Here is a 16,785-nt window from a genome sequence, read left to right as displayed (position 1 = left end):
CATTAATCATCTCTAGCCATGACACTATAGCATTTTTTTTAAAAAAAACAATTTTTAAAATTCTGGTGGCCCAAGGGAGGGTGGTAATCCCACAGTGGTTCACTGTGGTCCATATTATAAACAGATGTTTGAAACCGTTGCCCCCATATTGCTTTTCATAAAGTCAGGGCAGCAACAGATAACCAGGTTAAAATAGAAATGTGAAAGGGCCCCAGTTAACATACAGCCACCTCCTATTTATGTCAGTGGCAAAGTTTCCTTGTGATTTAACCGTTATAACATAGGCTGATTCTCCACACGTTGGATAATGCACTTTCAATGTAGTTTATCAATCGTTTGAGGTGGATTTTTTGTTCCGCATACAAAAAAATCCATTCCAAAAGATCTATAAAGAGGATTGGAAGTGCATTATCCAATGTGTGCGGAATCACTCAATGAGATGCAGCTTGGAGTAACATTGTTACTGTATATAGTTGTGGTTGCCTTTAGATGGAAACAATCTCAGTCTCCTGAGAACCTGAAGGTAGGAAGAGGTTAAGTGTTACTTTAGAGAAGAATGTATTTCTTTGAAGTATCATTGCAGCTCATCTTTAAGCAATAACACTAAGTGTCCTTAGCTACTACGTTTCAGTACCACGAACATGACAACTTTAATACTCCCAAGCAGCAATCCTACATTCACTTACTTTTGAAATGTTCCATTGCACGTAGTTTATAGTAGAATGATAAATATGACTGTGTGAATTATACCTGTGGGATCTATTTCAATAGAAGTGGCATTCTCCACTTCTGCTCATTACATAGCACAGAGTAATAGCATCTTAATGCCACACGAATCCTATGCATCAACTTTAGCTGCCACAACAGAAATTGTAGTTACCACTCTGTTAACTGAAGCTGTGTCTGGTACTGAGAAGTGGGCGAAGAGGTCTTGTTTTGAGAAATCCATTGCTACTGGGGAACAGTATGGAAACGCCTATAGAAAATAGTACTGTGACAGCATCCTTAATTGTTGCCAGCATACTAACAATTGGGCCAGCATTGAGTTATTAACAGTGAGATAAGATACACCATCACAGAATCTCAAGAGTTGTGTCAGAAAGGCAGGGTATAAATGAAGTAAGTAAAAAGTAAATAAATAATCTTTACAGCAACTGATGTGGAGCTTCAATTTACTGTGGTAGTATCTTCATTGAAGGAAATTGTCCAATTTTGCTAGAAAATATACTTACCTCAGCAATGTTTACATGGTAAGAGTTTTTATTAGTGAATTATGTTCCAGGATTATACAAGGCATTTTTCTTTAAGCAGTTCTTCATAAAAGAATTGCTGTTTGAAATAATTCTAAACACCATGGTATTTATCGTTTAGTATTGGTCCCTGAGGAACAAATTACACTTGTCAGATTACTGCTGTACATGAAATGGCAAGTTATGCTGTATTTAAGTCATGTAGTTGGTTTTCTTTATTTATGTTTTTTGAACTTTCATGTAACTAAAGTTATATATCAAGATGTTTCATTCATCAGCGTATTTTTTAATATTTGTATGCAAGCTCTAAATAAGCATCTAGCAGACCAAAATGACTGTGTTGGACATAAGTGCCGGTACAAAAATGTACAAGGAGAAGTAGATTATCCTAATGTTTACGATTACCGTGGCCATTCTATTAAGGGAATATGGATCCTATTTGCCTAAGTTCCAAGTCACTAGTCTTCAGTGAGGTCCTTTCCAGTCCTGTTCCATGATGTCCAATAAAAATAAGAACTTTTTCTGTATAAACCACTATCAGAAATTTATATGAAGATATCACTTCAGTCTTTCTGGAAACTAAACTATCTCTTTTTTTAAAGAGTTGTCTTCAAATTATGCTTCTTACGTGAGACATTATCACAAGACACTAATTTAGTGGCAAGGAAAATTTAACTCGAATGGTTATTAACAATATTGATTATAAATTGAAAAACCTAGTTGACCAAGAATGTCTAATTACTCCTGAGAAAACATCCTGTCTGTCTGTCGTCCACCTTTCTCAGTAAGAGTCACGGTGGATTAAACTGTCAACAGGATGGGATCTCCAGTAAACAATGTAAGAAGATTTGTTTGCAGCAATCTGAAATGGAGCTGCAACAAAGCATAAGCAAGAAGTAAGCTGTGGTTCACAAAAGCTCATACCCTACCACAAATTTTGTTAGTCTTATAGGTGCTACTGGACCTATTACAGTAGTTTACTCTTAGTGTTATTGTGGCAGGATCCAGGTGGTCAGACAGCCATGTCAAGGTAGGGGCGGGAATCATCTTCCAGCCTAAACTGAGTTGGAAGAAAGTATTTTTTGCAGCTGCATTAACTTGCTTCTCCAGCAGTAAAGTTGGATCCAGTGTAACCCCTAGGATCCAGCAAGGGTCACCTGGACCCTGTCAAAAATGGGAAGCATAATGTGCTTCAAAATCTCCACCTTTCCCAACCAGCATTATCTCTGTCTTGTCAGGATTTCATTTCAATTTGTTCACTCTTAGCCACAGCAGATTCAGGAATTCTATTGCATCACCTAGGAGATTTAGATAAGGAGACAGAGAGGTGAGCGTTGTCAGCATATTGATGATGGCCACCCCCCAAACTACAAATGATTTGTCCTAAGGGCTTTACATAGATATTTAAAAGCATGGAAGATAGGACTGCACCCTGTAGAATCCTACAGGATAGGTCCCAAACTGATGATAACTCATCTCCAACAGCAATCACTTGAGTCCAGTCCATGAAGAATTATTTGAATCAATCCAATGCACATCCTCTGATATCTCCTCCACGTCCCCCCCCCCCAAATCTCTAAAGATGCTGTTCTGGAATTTTTCACATTCTCCCAATAAAAAACTGCTTCCTTTCTTTAAGCACTATCAGTCCTTTCTTTCTATGCCTCTTGGATCTAGCTGCTATGGCCTGGGCCAGCAGGAACTGTTTACTTCCCAGTTCCTATATTTTGCAAATGAAACTATGGATACCTTTTGTATTTGAAGGGTGTTATCCCTTATTTTAATAGGTTCAATGTGATCTTCAGTGTGTGTGCAAAGACTGGCTGTGTTCATTTATACGCATTTACACTAGATTCTTTCACATCCCATTCAAGATTAAAGTTCTACAGACCCTGGAAAAGGGGGTCATTGAACCCTCAACTCTAGCAACCTGCATTATTTTTATAAGCTATCCTCAAGGCTCTGATGTGAGAAACTAATTTGATAAGGATAGGAAACTGTCACTGGTAAAAAGAGAACTTGGAAAATGTGAAATGTTGCTTGTTCTGCAGCCTTCGGTACTACTTCTGATTGCAGATCTCACAAGATCTGGACACCCCACTGATATAGGGAAAGTCCAAGCAGTGTAGGGACTGGAAAAGTGTGTTATTGCTGTCCAGTGTAGTAGTATGCCACTTGTCCACCCACCCCACCCATCCACTTATAAGCTGTCCAGTTCTCTGTCCAGTTCAGAGATTTATATCTCAAATTTTGGGTAAGCTCAGAGCTACAGATAGAAACAGATATCTATCCTTTGAGAACCTGCTCCTCAGTACGAATACTTTATGTGAGTTCTTCTTGTATAATTCCCATCAAGGCACACATAGACACACAGACATATATGTTCCTCGCCTAAAATTTTCTGCTTGAGATTTCCTTCTTCAAAACCCTCGTTTTTAATCTCAGTGACATCCTTTTATATTAAATTACATTTGCTATATATAATGATAGCTCTAAGCTCTTTTACATGTGACAATAATATAAAAATAATATTAAAATATTTAGCTGATTTTTCAGATTTTCAATTGTGATATTTTGCCAAAGCCATTTTGTACCTGCATAGATAAGACCCTACAAATCTTTAAAAAATGTTGAAGAGCTAGATAATCAGATTATACTTATTCTTAACAATTAAACATCATTGTTTTTTCCAGCTACTTTTAATTGGTTGTTAAAGATAAAAGAATGTCTTTTGTTGTTTTTCTACAACTTGCCAACAAACTATGTGAAAGGTTATACAAAGTTCACTAGAATACACGTGTATAACTAGAATATATGTGATTAAAATCATGTCTCTATGACACAAACGACTCTGCTAATATGCATTCTTTGAATGAAATCCTCTTCTTCCTGCAAAGAAGTGTTATAGAACAGTACCACGTTCCCATTATAGAACAAGATTCTACTTCTCTAGTACTTGATTGTGTTAAAAAAGATGGAGGATTATACCTGATTCTAGAGGAATCAAATGTCCATTATTCTTCACTTTTTGGAACCAGCACTTGATTTGCATCCACAGACCATCAAACACGTATTTACACTTTACTACAAGGCCAGTCTGGGACTCTGGAATAGGCTGGTTGTGTCTTCCACTAGACAGGGACCATGGCCTTTCAGCCCTGGCACCCTTCTTCATTAACCACTCTTTGAAACTGGTGATAAATTCTCAGACCCTACTTGGCCCCAGGTCCTCCACAATGGCCTTTGTTATGTTTGAGTTGAGTGAATACTGTTTTGGCTGTTTTATGCTTTTATTATGTAACTATCCCATGACATGTTCTGTCTTTAAAAAAAAAGATGGTCATGAGAATTAGCTCTAATCTTTCCTATATTCTGTGTTGCAGTGGTTATTAACAAAGCTGTTTTTTATGCTTTATTCTTCAGCAGAAAGGCATGAATACAATTTCTGAAACTCTTAAAAGTACATAACTAGTTCTATAGAAGAGCTCATGTTTAATTAATCTACAATGAGAGCAATACACCATAGCTAAAATAAAGTATGTTTGTATAATGTAATTGGTCACTGTGCTATTCATTTGTTTTGATTAAAAGTTGTACTTCTATAACAAAAGGTAATCAGTACAAACTAAAGATTAACTCTGTGTGGTTTTGTGAGGAAATACAGGAGTTTAACTTGCATAGATCATCTGTAACTTGACAGCACTTTATACACTCATACACATTCTCACGCACGCACAACTTGTATAAATTTGTTTTTAATTGAAGCTCGTAATTGTGAAATACCTGTTACTATGATCTATGAATACCTAGCTTGTCTCTCTTGAATATCATGGTAGTTCTACCAATATTGTTTGCGCTGTTGGAGAAATGTTTAGTGAGGTATTGTCCATGTCCATTGAAGGTTAACTAATATTTTAACGTACTGCTGATGACTGATACTATTTAATATGTTTCACCAACTGCTATTTTCACCCATAGAACTTTAATCCATGGTGTGGATTTAATTCAGTTAAAGGGTTTTTTGTTGATGTAGAGTCTTATATTATTTTATTCAAGAGTTAAATAAAGCTTATTGGTTTTAAGATGAATTGTATATAAAAACAAATCAACATACTTTTATTTTGAACAACAAACAAATGTATACAAATAGGAACTATATCAGTCATAACAGTAGCACTTTCCATACCTAAAAGGAATATTATGCTGCACTTACATAGGTAAAGATTGGCTTCTTAAGTTTTATTTGCAGTAGCCACTTAAAACAGATTGCGCCAAAAGTCTAGCGATCACAACAACAATCAAACCTCTATCCAAACTTCTAGTCTGTAGTTAGTTTTAATAAGTGCAAAAACACTTAGCTTTTTCAGGTTTGAATTAAAATAGTCTGTTAGACCTTTGCTAATCAATTGTTGTGTCAAGTAGTAAATACCTCCCTACTTAACTGATGTGGTCACTGTGGCAGAAATGGGAGTCCCTTAGGGTGTAAGGTTCCTAGGCATTGTGGGTCTTGTAGATTAAAATCAACACTTCTTCGTCCATAATCAAATCATGGATTATAGTAACTTTAATAACATTAATTAACTTAATTACATTTGTTAATTAAAGTAATTAAGTTTGCATTAAACAGCGCGAAGCAAATAATTGATTCTCTGCTAGCTGATAGACTTCCTGAAGCCACTAGATCTGGAACTATGTATGATTTGATTTATTCTCGTTTCAGGTTTCTACATAGGTTTTTATATTGATGTTTCTTGCTCTTTTAGTTGCCTTTCTCCCTCGTAAAGTAAGTAATGGTTCTGGCTAAACATCTGAACACTCCTTTCCTTCTGCATTATTGGGCTTCTGTTGAACTGTTTTCCTTACCTTAAGGATGGGACTGTGTTATGGGTCCCCAATGCTGAAGCTTTCTAAAATAATCCAGTGTTTCCACTGCTTTATCATCTATGCCACACTAGAAATCTGTTGCATTGCAGATAACTTACAATGTTGATTTTCAAATAGGGTATGCTGACCCTGTTTATGGTCCTGGGTATATGGCAATTATGAACAGAGACCTATTCTATTATTATTTTTTAAAAAATCCTACTGCAGGTAGCAATATGCTTCCAACTTTCAAATAACTATGCCATAGGAAGAATTTAGATTTGCTAGAATTAGTTGACCAAAACTTGCTTTAGGAGTGTAGAGGTTTTTTATATTGAAACAGTTTCACTGCATATTCTTTTTGAAGGATAGGAAATAGCTAAACTTCTTTCTGTTTATTGTAAATTACATAGTGCTAACTATTGGTATTTATTTCTTTGTCAAGTGCTTTAATCTCTAAATTATATTTTTATGTAAGGGCCAAACTATTGAATATCATTGTGATGGTGATATTCCTGTGTATCAAAACTGGGACATTCCCAATTCCTACAAGGTAGGAAAATGTTTAAAGTACGGCATAGTGGGAGGATAAGCTAAACCCCAACCAGTCTTTTCTACCCTAAGATACCTTTTTCTTCTAGCAGGATTTAATTCCAAGTCACCCTGCTGAGATAAGGATAGCAAAATGTAGATTTTTGGGGCGGGGTAGTTTTTGGGTAGAGGGAGTGCAGGTTGAAGAAAGGTCAAGTCCCCACTCATATCTACTCATGCTACAGTTTAAATCTGCAGCAAGGGAAAAGGTTAGGGATGCCAGGCCCCCAGCAGGGGTGGGGAATCTCTGCTTCCACCCTCCACCCCCAGCCCCTGCTTACCTGGCTAGCAGGGGGGGAACGCGTCTCCCAAGGCACACCCGTAGGTCATGGGGCATGTTCCTGGGTGGCAGCACTCACTCCTGCATGCCACAGTGGCCTGATTCAGGCTGTATTTGGCCTGAATCAGGCCCAAATAGGGCTGCTGTGGAGCACGGGAGCACTGCTGTGCTCTGCGGCGGCTTGATCCAGGCCATTCTGAGCCAAATCCAGCCTGAATCAGGCCACTGTGGACATGGGAGCACTACTGTACTCTGCAGCAGCCCAATTTGGGCCTGATTCGGGCCTGAAGTGGGTGCAATTTGCCCCCCTGGGAACGCAGGAGTGTTCCCATGGCAGCCCGTGACTAGAGATGGGCATGAACAGGGGAAAAAAACGAACATAGCAAGAATATTATATGCTCAATACCGGAAGAAAGAAGAAATACCTAAAACTGAAGAATGGACAAACAAATTGTTGTACATGGCTGAAATGGACAAACTAACAAGAAACTTGAAGGATCAAGAACCAAAAATATTTTTGGAAGATTGGAAAAAGCTGAAAAAATATATGGAAAAGAAATGGGATGTTAAGGGACAATTGTGGTCTTTTGAAGGGTTTTAATGATACTAAGTAAGATAAGATATAGTTAAGATCTTTACTAATAATAAGATAAGAACAACTATAATATAGAAATAATGTGATATTAATAGCGGGGGGTTCGAGTGCTGTTGGAAGTCAACATCGAAAAGGGGGAGGGGAGGGGTGGGGAAATATACTTGTGGGAATTGAAATGGATTGTATTTGTGTTTTAATCTGACTATATATTGACCCATCCAATAAAAATTTATTAATTAAAAAAAAAGGAAAAAAACGAACATGATGTTTGTTGTTCATTGCCATCCACGAACAGGGACTCACAAACACTTACGTGCATGACCTGTTCACGAACGTGTTCGTGGTTGGATGTTCTTGGGGGCCAGCAGGCTCTCCTCCAGCCATCATCCAAGTTTGGTCAAAATCTCTACTGCACCACTCCCAGAAACCTGACCTGAGGAGGCACCAGGAAAGGTACCAATAATAAATAATAGCTTGGCCTCAGCACCTGGCAACAGCCCTGAAACTTGAAGGGGTAGATTCCTACCACACCACACACAAAGAAAATTCAAGCTCCAATGCACTCTCTCTATCAATGCCAACAGCAACTGTCTCTACCTCTCCACTGTCTGCAAAGCCAGAGCTGGGAGCCTCCTTCCCCCCTCGTCTTTGCTCCCTTGTAACAAATTTGGAGCTCCACACTTGAAAGGAAGACCTGCCCTACAAGCTAAATTGGGCTTAGATTGGGGTTTCCAGGGCAACAGCAGGAGTTCAGACAGAGTTCAGACAATCCCTGCCTAAGTGGCCAAGGGAATTGATTGCAGGTGCCAGACTGTCTGGCTTGACGAACAGCAACAAACGGGGCTTGCAATGACCACCTGTTCGTTTAGAATGGGGCCTCATGAACAGCTTGTTCTCGAACAGCAGATGGGGCTGTTCGTGGCTTTCTTTTGTCCGTATTGCTGTTTGTCTACCCGTGACCTGTGCAATGGTGTCACTTCCAAGAAGTGACATCATCGCGCAAGCCGGGAGTGTGTGAAAAGGAAAAAGAGAAGATAGGAGCCGGGCCCCAGATCTCCTTCTGGGGGAGTGGGGTTGGGGGACCTGACAACCCTAGAAGAGGTATACTTTGTAGGAATTCAGCACAGTATGATTTGAGCCATGTGCCCTTTTCTATCTAATTTGAACCTGTATTAAGAGATGAGGTGAGCTGTGGTGGTAGCTGATGAAAACAAAAGATTTGTATAAACAAGAGCCAGCTGTCTGGAAGGGAGTGGGTGGGTGTTTTGCAGGCTGTTCTGGTTTAATTTGTATTTCAGTGCTCTTCCAACCTTTGGAAACAGCACTGTGTCATTCTTTTTCTATCAGTGCTTCTAATGCAGTTAAAGAGCAGGGCTCACCATGGGCTCCCAGAGAATTATTCCCTCTGCAATCTTTTCTGCCCCTAGTCTCCCTCCTTTTTGGCTACTGTGATAGCAAGATGTAGTATACGGTTAGGGACCCTGCCCTGCATTCTTCTGCTGTACTTCTTTGACAGAAGGAACAAACCAGACAAAATGCTGGATGGAAGTTGTTTGATCTGAGCTTCCAGCTTTTTGTAATAAACAAACAAACAAATAAATAACAGACATGATTCTGATCTGGGCAGCAGCATAAGGAGACTGAGGTTTAATCTCCTTCCTCCGTGCCATTTTCCTGACTTGAAACATCAGGCTTTGAAAACAGCACAAGCAGGGAGGCTTCAACCCCACTTCTGTGCATTCAGTAATCCTGATTAGAATCTGGCTCCCTTGTGCCTGATAATCACACGCACACACACACAATAAAACCCTTGGGAACTGTGATTGTAGAATGTTGTGTCTGGATGGGCCCTCAGACAGTCCAATTACAGCTATGTGCATGGATACAAATAGTTAATCTTCCTCAACCTTCCTTTCCACAATAAACCATAGGCCATCTACCCCAGAGTTTGAATTTATGTTCATCTATCAACCATAGGGTGTGTTTAGTTTAATGCAATGGTGATATGTTCTTTCTTGATGCAGTTCAAAAAGCTTGTTCTCTAGGGATCTTTGCATGACAGCTGAGGCTTTCCCTAAGGATAGTTACGAGCTCAGCAAAGTTCTGTCTTCAGTATGAAAAACAATAATTGTGTAGTAAAGTCACAATTGATTTTGTATGAATATATTCTTTGAAACAAACTAATTTCAAATAGAGGTTTAAGTTCAGGAAATGCTATCCATGGTATGGAGCTATGAACCCACAGAGTAGGATGATTTGAGTGTGTTTATAGAACCAAGACACGTTTATAAAATGTTTAAGCAAAATAGCAAGGTCCTGTTGGGGATACAATTAGTTTAATTTTAATAAATGTACAGATTTTGATAATTTTGCTCAGATTATGTTATGAAACCTGTCAGTAGTAGTAATGACGTAGCCATAATTATGTTTGCTTATTTTTGTGAAATAAATTGCAGGACATGCTGGATATGCTTTGTCACTGAAGAGAAGTTTTTTAAACTTCTTGGTGGGTTGGTTGACTTCTGTGTGACTACTTTTACTTCACCATTGCACAAGTATCCTCAATATTTCCTTAAAAGAACTCTTTCATGTCTGACTAATTAATGAGATTGTGTGGCAGATGCCTTTTGTGACATAGCTGTGATGAAGTAACCTTTCAAAATACTGTGTTCTACAGTAAGATAAACCTTTTAAAAGTATGCCTAGCAACACTATTCAGCTTTATTTTGCATATTGCCTTTTTCAGCTGGTAATGTGAATGGGGCAGTCAGCTGTTTCCTTGAGGTTCTATCAAAACAAATTTCATTTGTTGCATTTCTGTACTGTAAGACGGAAGACCATAGAAAATTATGCATCTTAACCATACTAGCTCCAGAAAGAAATGATGGAGAACATAGATTCCATTTTCTCACATAACATTAATTGTTGACTAGTACAATTCATTGGCTCTTTTGTAGAATCTACTATATGGGTCTTTTGTAGAATATACTATAATGCATTGTGCCTAATGTAAATCCCAGCATCCAGTTCTGCTTATTGTTTATATCATCATGGGGGGGCCAGACCCGCGGTGGGGGCGGGGGATCCCCTGTCCACGCCCCCCACACCCCACCCCCACTTACCTGGCCAGTGGGGGGGGGGCGCACCCTCTGTGCGTGCTCCCCTGCGGAGCTGTGCACGCCCGTGGATCGGGCCTGTTTTGAGGCGCTGCAGAGTGCCTCAAAATGGGCCCATTTTGGCCCAGATTGGGCCCATTTTGAGCCACTGTGGAGCGTGGGAGCGCTCCTGCATGCCACAGCACCCCAAAATGGGCCCGATCCACACCAAAACGTCTATGGATCATGCCTGTTTTGGTGTGGATCGGGCCTGTTTTGGGATGCTGTGGTGCACAGGAGCGCTCCCATGCTCCACAGTTGCTCAAAATGGGCCCAATCCAGGCCAAAATGGGCCCGTTTTGAGGTATTGTGGAGCTCAGGAGAGCTCCTGCGCTCCACAGCACCTCAAAATGGGCCCGATCCGCGGGCATGTTTGGGCCGCTGTGGAGCACAGGAGCATTCCTGCGCTCCACAGCAGCCCCCACTGCGAGCCCCCATGGAGTGTGGGCGCGCTGGGGGTGTGTGATAACGTCACTTCCTGGAAGTGATGTCATCACACTTTGCAGGAGCGTTCGCGCGCGCATACCCCCCATCAAAAAGGAGGTAAGTGCCAGGCCCAGATCCCCCGCTAGGAGATTGACGGGGCCTGGCAACCCATGTTGCTCCTATAAGTCTTTCAAGCTATTCTGGAACCGCCCAAACAGGCTACCTAAGGTGTCCTCACAGAGAGCAGCTTTCACTTGGGTTCAGATAAAGATAGGAAACCTTAAAAAATCTTAGTATTTAGCCTGGTTTTAGCAAATCCTGTCTCTTCCTCTTTCCACTCTCCCCAGCCTTAAATGGAGAGGAATTGGGGTATCTTTTGGAAAGTGTCAACTTTCTTCTAACAATCAGAATGGGCTGGTGCTTTGCAAAGATAGTAGAACCTGTCTCCAATTAGACCCAGAAGAGAAAGGAGGAGGAAGGGGCAAGAACACTGTCTGAAGCATCCAGGCTAAGAGATAAAAGGTCATTTAAAAATCGTTAGGGTGGCTGCTCCCTCCCCCAATGTAATCCAGGGCTATCTGCAGAATGCTCAACCCCATCCAAATAGGTAGAATAGCATTATGATAGAGTCACACTCTGATTACAGGTGGAGGATAGGAAGATGGTTGACAGCAAACAAGAGAGGGATGGAGTAGCCACAGGGGCCCATCATCATAGGAACCTCAAGTGGCCGCATGTGCTGGTCCTGGCTATTGTATGCAGACATGTAGTTGGCATAATTCAATGTATAAATTAATGGTTTACTAATTTTCTTCATGCTGAATGTTTGATAGAGAAATATTGCAAAGCCTGAGCTTACTGTATCCCTCCTTGCCCTTTATTTGTTTAGCTTAGGGGAAAATAAAAGCATCACCTTGTGCCGACCTAATCAAATTTTGTTTTCCGATGTTCTCAGAATTACATGGCACACTTCCTTAAGCTGGTTACTGTGCCAAAAGCTTGAAGAGGAAATTTACAGGTGAATTTATATTTACTGGGTACAAAAGTGACATCCAGTGGCCAGTTAAGTAACTTAGAATAAGTAGTATTCTGTAGAGCAGATATTAGCAATTTATTAATAAAATGAAAGTTAATCTTGTATTCTGTGCTCATAGGCTTGTTGTGTTAGAAGGCTTTGCAGTGATTCAGCCCTATGCCATTACGAAATGCACTGCTTAGAGAAAGACTTTTAGAAATTAAACATAACTGGCTTTTTTATACAAAGTTGGAATTCCTTTTTTGCAGCAGTTCTCTGCTTTGTAATTTCTCAAGCTATATCCCTATTTGTAGTAGTAGCTAACTTCACTTAACCTAATACATTTCTTTGTTCCACAAAATTAACAGTCATGAACCCAGTCCATTAATTTGTAAGCAAAACCTGTTTTAAAGTTTTGGATTTTTTTAAAAAAAAACATGATTAGATCTATTCACAGCAGATTTCCCAGGAAAAAACCTGACAAAATTATAAACCATGTTTCTGATGTAATTTCATTTTAAAAATGTAGTTAAATTATATATTAGCATTTCTGTAATTTAAGAAAATGCTTTAAAAGTGTTTACATTCACAGCAGCCACTGGAAGGTTGGCCACTGTTACTCCCTCTTTTAGATGGAGAATAGAGGCAGAGAAATGGAGTCTTGTCCAGAATCCTCCAGGCAATTCATAGAGGAGGTACCATTTGAAGCAGACTCTCCACCTCCAAATTTCTATTAAGAATGAGACTAGCTATTTGTTTTTACTGTCAACAGGTATAGCAGATCACAAAATATAAGACAGGTTCCCTATCTGTAAGAAGCTTATAATCTAAAATTTGACCTAAAGCAGAACATTAAAGGAAGGGAAGGGGGTGGAGTTTAGGGTTGCCAGCCTCCAGGTAGTGGCTGGAGATCGCCCGGAATTACAACTGGTCTCCAGGCCACAGAGGTCAATTCACCTGGAGAAAATGGCTACTTTGGGGGTTGGACTCTATGGAATTATGCCCTGCCAAGGTCTTTTCCCTCCCCCAAACCCCACTTTTTCCAGGTTTCTCCAGGTTTCACCCCCCAGATCTCCAGGAATTTCCCAGCTTGGAGCAGGCAACCCTAGTGGGGTTAAATTGTAAAAATGTGTGTTCATTCATGTTATAACTTAAGCTTATTTTCAGTAGGGAAGGGGGCAAACAGGTTGTGCAGAAGCTTCACTGAACAGGTGGATTTGGAGAAGGGATTTGAAGGAAGTGATAAAGGTGATATCACACAGGAGTTTTGAGAGGAAGTTCCATGCAAAAAGGGCAAGAAGGGACAAACTATAGAATAGGAGGTGTTCCTAGTTTGAAACTTCAGAACCTTTTTTCCAGTATTTGTTGCACAGTTGAATTGTTGCCAGCAATATTCTAAAAGGAACAGGAGTATTTAAAGTTGTTTCTTTGGGGGAAAGGACAGAAGGGGTTCTATCCCCAGTGCTTGTCAACCTGAGAAGTTGTTTCTTATGGTTAAAGGGCTATGCTGGAAGAAACGTCGCAAGTGGCATGTGGAGACTGCAGCAGGAAAAAGCAATTAATGAAAGCTGGGACATTCTTCCTCTTTGTATGAATAGAAGTGCCTTCCATCACGTTAGGGCACCTTTGAGTCCAAGCCAATATCCCAAATATTTCTGATCCCATTCTCCTTTAGAGTTTTGGATGTTTTGCCTGGCAAATGATTAGTTTTCCTGTTTAGACAACTAAATTTTAGGCTGAGCTTTAGTACCCAGCCACATGACTAAACTGTTCCTCCATTACCTAAATGAATACTTGGGAGTGACTATTGATTGCTAACTGCCTTTCATGTGCAATTATAAGGCCATTCATTCAAGAAACTTATATTTGAACTTGAAAGTAACAATTTCACTTGTGTATTTTTGAAAATGAGCAGTATTGATTTAATATTAAGGAAATTTTGAAAAATGTCATATAGAGAGTATTACTTTCTGCCTTGCAACTCTGTGGGGTAGGCAGTATCTTGGTTTTATGCCTATTGTGCAATGACACAGGTTTATTTTTCCTTTGTTCTTTTCAGAGCGCTGCAGCAGCTCCCAGTCCAGTGCTAGGAAACATTCCCCCAGGAGATGGCATGCCAGTAGGTCCTGTACCGCCGGGTTTTTTTCAGGTATTCAGAAAAAATTATGATCGTAGGAATTTCAGGACTTAGAAATGGGTCCTAGTATTATTTGGTGCTGCTGCAACAGGGTGCTGTTTCAGATTATACCATGTATAAGATGCATAGTATTTAAATATGAAACCTGGGGTGGAGGGAGGGAGTTGGAATAGAGTATCTCTGGTGAGTAAGGCATATGCTAGTTTAGGGGAGGAGTTGAAAATTGTGAAGCAGAGCAAATGTAAACCAATGTGATGAAATATTAGATATATCTATAGTATTCAGATCACTAGTGAGTTTGTAGTTTCTGTAGTTTCATTTAGCATACACTGTATAATTTTGGTGCCTTTGGGAAGGGGTGTGTGTCAGCGTTTGTTGTGAGAGGCTAGCAACCTGAAGTCCAAAAGGTTGAGCAGACAATATATATTCTTAACCAGAGAACCATGGTCCTGGTAGAGGTCCCTTCTCCATTGTTCTGATGGCCTGCTGTCACTGGTGCAAATACAGTCCTGCTTTACCCTATGTTGCACAGGAATGACTTCCTGCACTTATGTGAACAGAAATAGAAAACTTTTGTATTTAAATCTGTTAAAATAAATGAGAAAAACATTATGATCCAAATGGTCATGAGAGGGGGCTTCTTGCCCCTTGCCGAGTAAATGGGAATGTGTGTAGGGTGCATTGCTTGTTTCTGAATGAAGGTTCAGGAATGGAGCACAGTGAGAAGTTTGTGTGTGTGAACAAGACAGAAAGAGCATGTGAAAAGTTAAAAGCAAGATCTGTACCTGGAGAGGGGGGAGCCATTTCATTAAGTAATGTCCTGTGTGGATAATAGGGGGGAAAATTAGTATGGTACAGGGCACGTGCATATTGTTGTCATGTTTTTTTTTTTTTAACATGGATAGAGAAGTTATAGCAGTATCCAGAACTTGAAATGTGCTGTTTCTAGGGTGGATATAACTTCTTAAAAGCCATAGTAGATTTTTAATTTAAACTTGGTTTTTAAAATTTAACTTGTTTTTTCATATTTTAATAAAATCAGTAAATAGTCAATATTTTTAAAAAACAAAAACATTTGAATTGCTATAGTAACCAATTAGTATGCACAGTTGTTAGGTAAATGTATTCCACAGTGGAGGTTTTTTAATTATATTAGAGTTTTGAGTGGGGTTTTTTTCTTGGTGGTTTAAATCATTGTTCAAATGGTTCACCTTGGTTATTCTGTGTCCAAATTGTGATATAAATTGTTTATTAACCAAAAAATAAATTTGTTGGTGAGCAATATTTATTTTCACCTGCATTTCAATAAATGGTTATTGACAATTTGGTTCACTAAGACTTAAATTTGTGGACAAAGAAAACACCTTCTTCTTTGCTTCTGTCTCTCCCTGTTCTCTTACTTTCATTGCTTGGATTGTAAACTGTGGTTCTACAATATATATTGATAATGTGAAGGTAACATTTCAGTGAAATAAAGCAGGTTATAAACAAGTTATATTATCAAGTATAGCATGATACAGAAAGCTGGTTATTTTGTGAAAGAATAGCAGTCTGAGTTAGGAATCTAGATACATGTCTATTAATTTAATTTTTAATTTAATTTAATTTATTACATTTATATTCCGCCCTCCCTGCATTGTAATCTAGTATATTTAAGTGTATCTTCTCAGCTATGTAGGATTGCTTTATTACTTTTTGGTTGTTAAGCCTTGTCCAGGCACAAACCCAGTTTGATCCATCTTTTTTGCAGTATGGAACATTTATCCCATTTTTCTACACTCCTGAACTAATATGAGACTTCTTATATAATCCTTTATGCAAATGATGCCCAGTTCATGCTGTTCTTAACAGGCTTCTATATAAAGGGGGCTGGTTTGCATGGTTCTTTTAAAGGGGTGTGCACCTGCTGTCTGTGGAGCAAAAGAGTCAGCTACTTTGTCTGAACTGGACTTAGATTTAAACATGTTTTGTTCTTGTGCCTGGTTAGCTAATACAGAATATTGCTGTTTACTCATTGGATGGGCTGTTTGTAGTAGAGTTCTTCTAAGGTTATAGACATGTTAAAAGGCCTCAGAGTGCTAATTAAAATTGGAACAGAAGAATACTTGGGATCAGTAGTATTTCATTCATCATTATTTCTGAATTCAAGTAGACCAAATTCTGTCACTCCTGCCACCCACTATAAAATTCAGACTGCTTGACATCAAGTCTGACATTCTTTCTAGTGTCTACCTACCAAAAAGGTAATGTTCATTGTTCCTGAAAACTACTGAATCTAGTGGGACTCTTGACACCCTGCAACATGCACAGATTTATCATATAAATATGTTGTCTTCTATTTTCCTCAGTATATTTATCTTTGTTCCAGGTGTAGGACATTAAGCTGTGCACTCACTCTGTTTGGGGAAACAGTACCACATTCTAAACAAAAAGTAGTAGGCACTGGATAATGATAACATGGGCTGAAACTGTC

The 16,785-nt window shown here is 39.3% G+C and overlaps 1 protein-coding gene across 4 annotated transcripts in view; it reads left to right on the top strand.

Moving 5' to 3' along the window:
- SSBP2 (single stranded DNA binding protein 2) overlaps positions 1–16,785 on the top strand; it is a 165,309-nt gene that overhangs the window by 100,169 nt on the left and 48,355 nt on the right. For 2 of the 4 annotated variants that reach the window (XM_054986654.1, XM_054986653.1), the window contains exon 5: positions 14,235–14,324. The exons of the other annotated variants lie outside the window; for them this stretch is intronic. In XM_054986654.1, the coding sequence (XP_054842629.1) occupies positions 14,235–14,324 (90 nt within the window). The remainder of the gene's footprint in view (positions 1–14,234; positions 14,325–16,785) is intronic. 4 annotated transcript variants of the gene reach the window in all.

The sequence above is a fragment of the Eublepharis macularius genome, chromosome 8, assembly GCF_028583425.1.
Source record: "Eublepharis macularius isolate TG4126 chromosome 8, MPM_Emac_v1.0, whole genome shotgun sequence".
NCBI classification, from domain to species: domain Eukaryota; kingdom Metazoa; phylum Chordata; class Lepidosauria; order Squamata; family Eublepharidae; genus Eublepharis; species Eublepharis macularius.
Note: the sequence above shows the minus strand (reverse complement) of the source record. Positions and strands in the feature narration are given on the sequence as shown.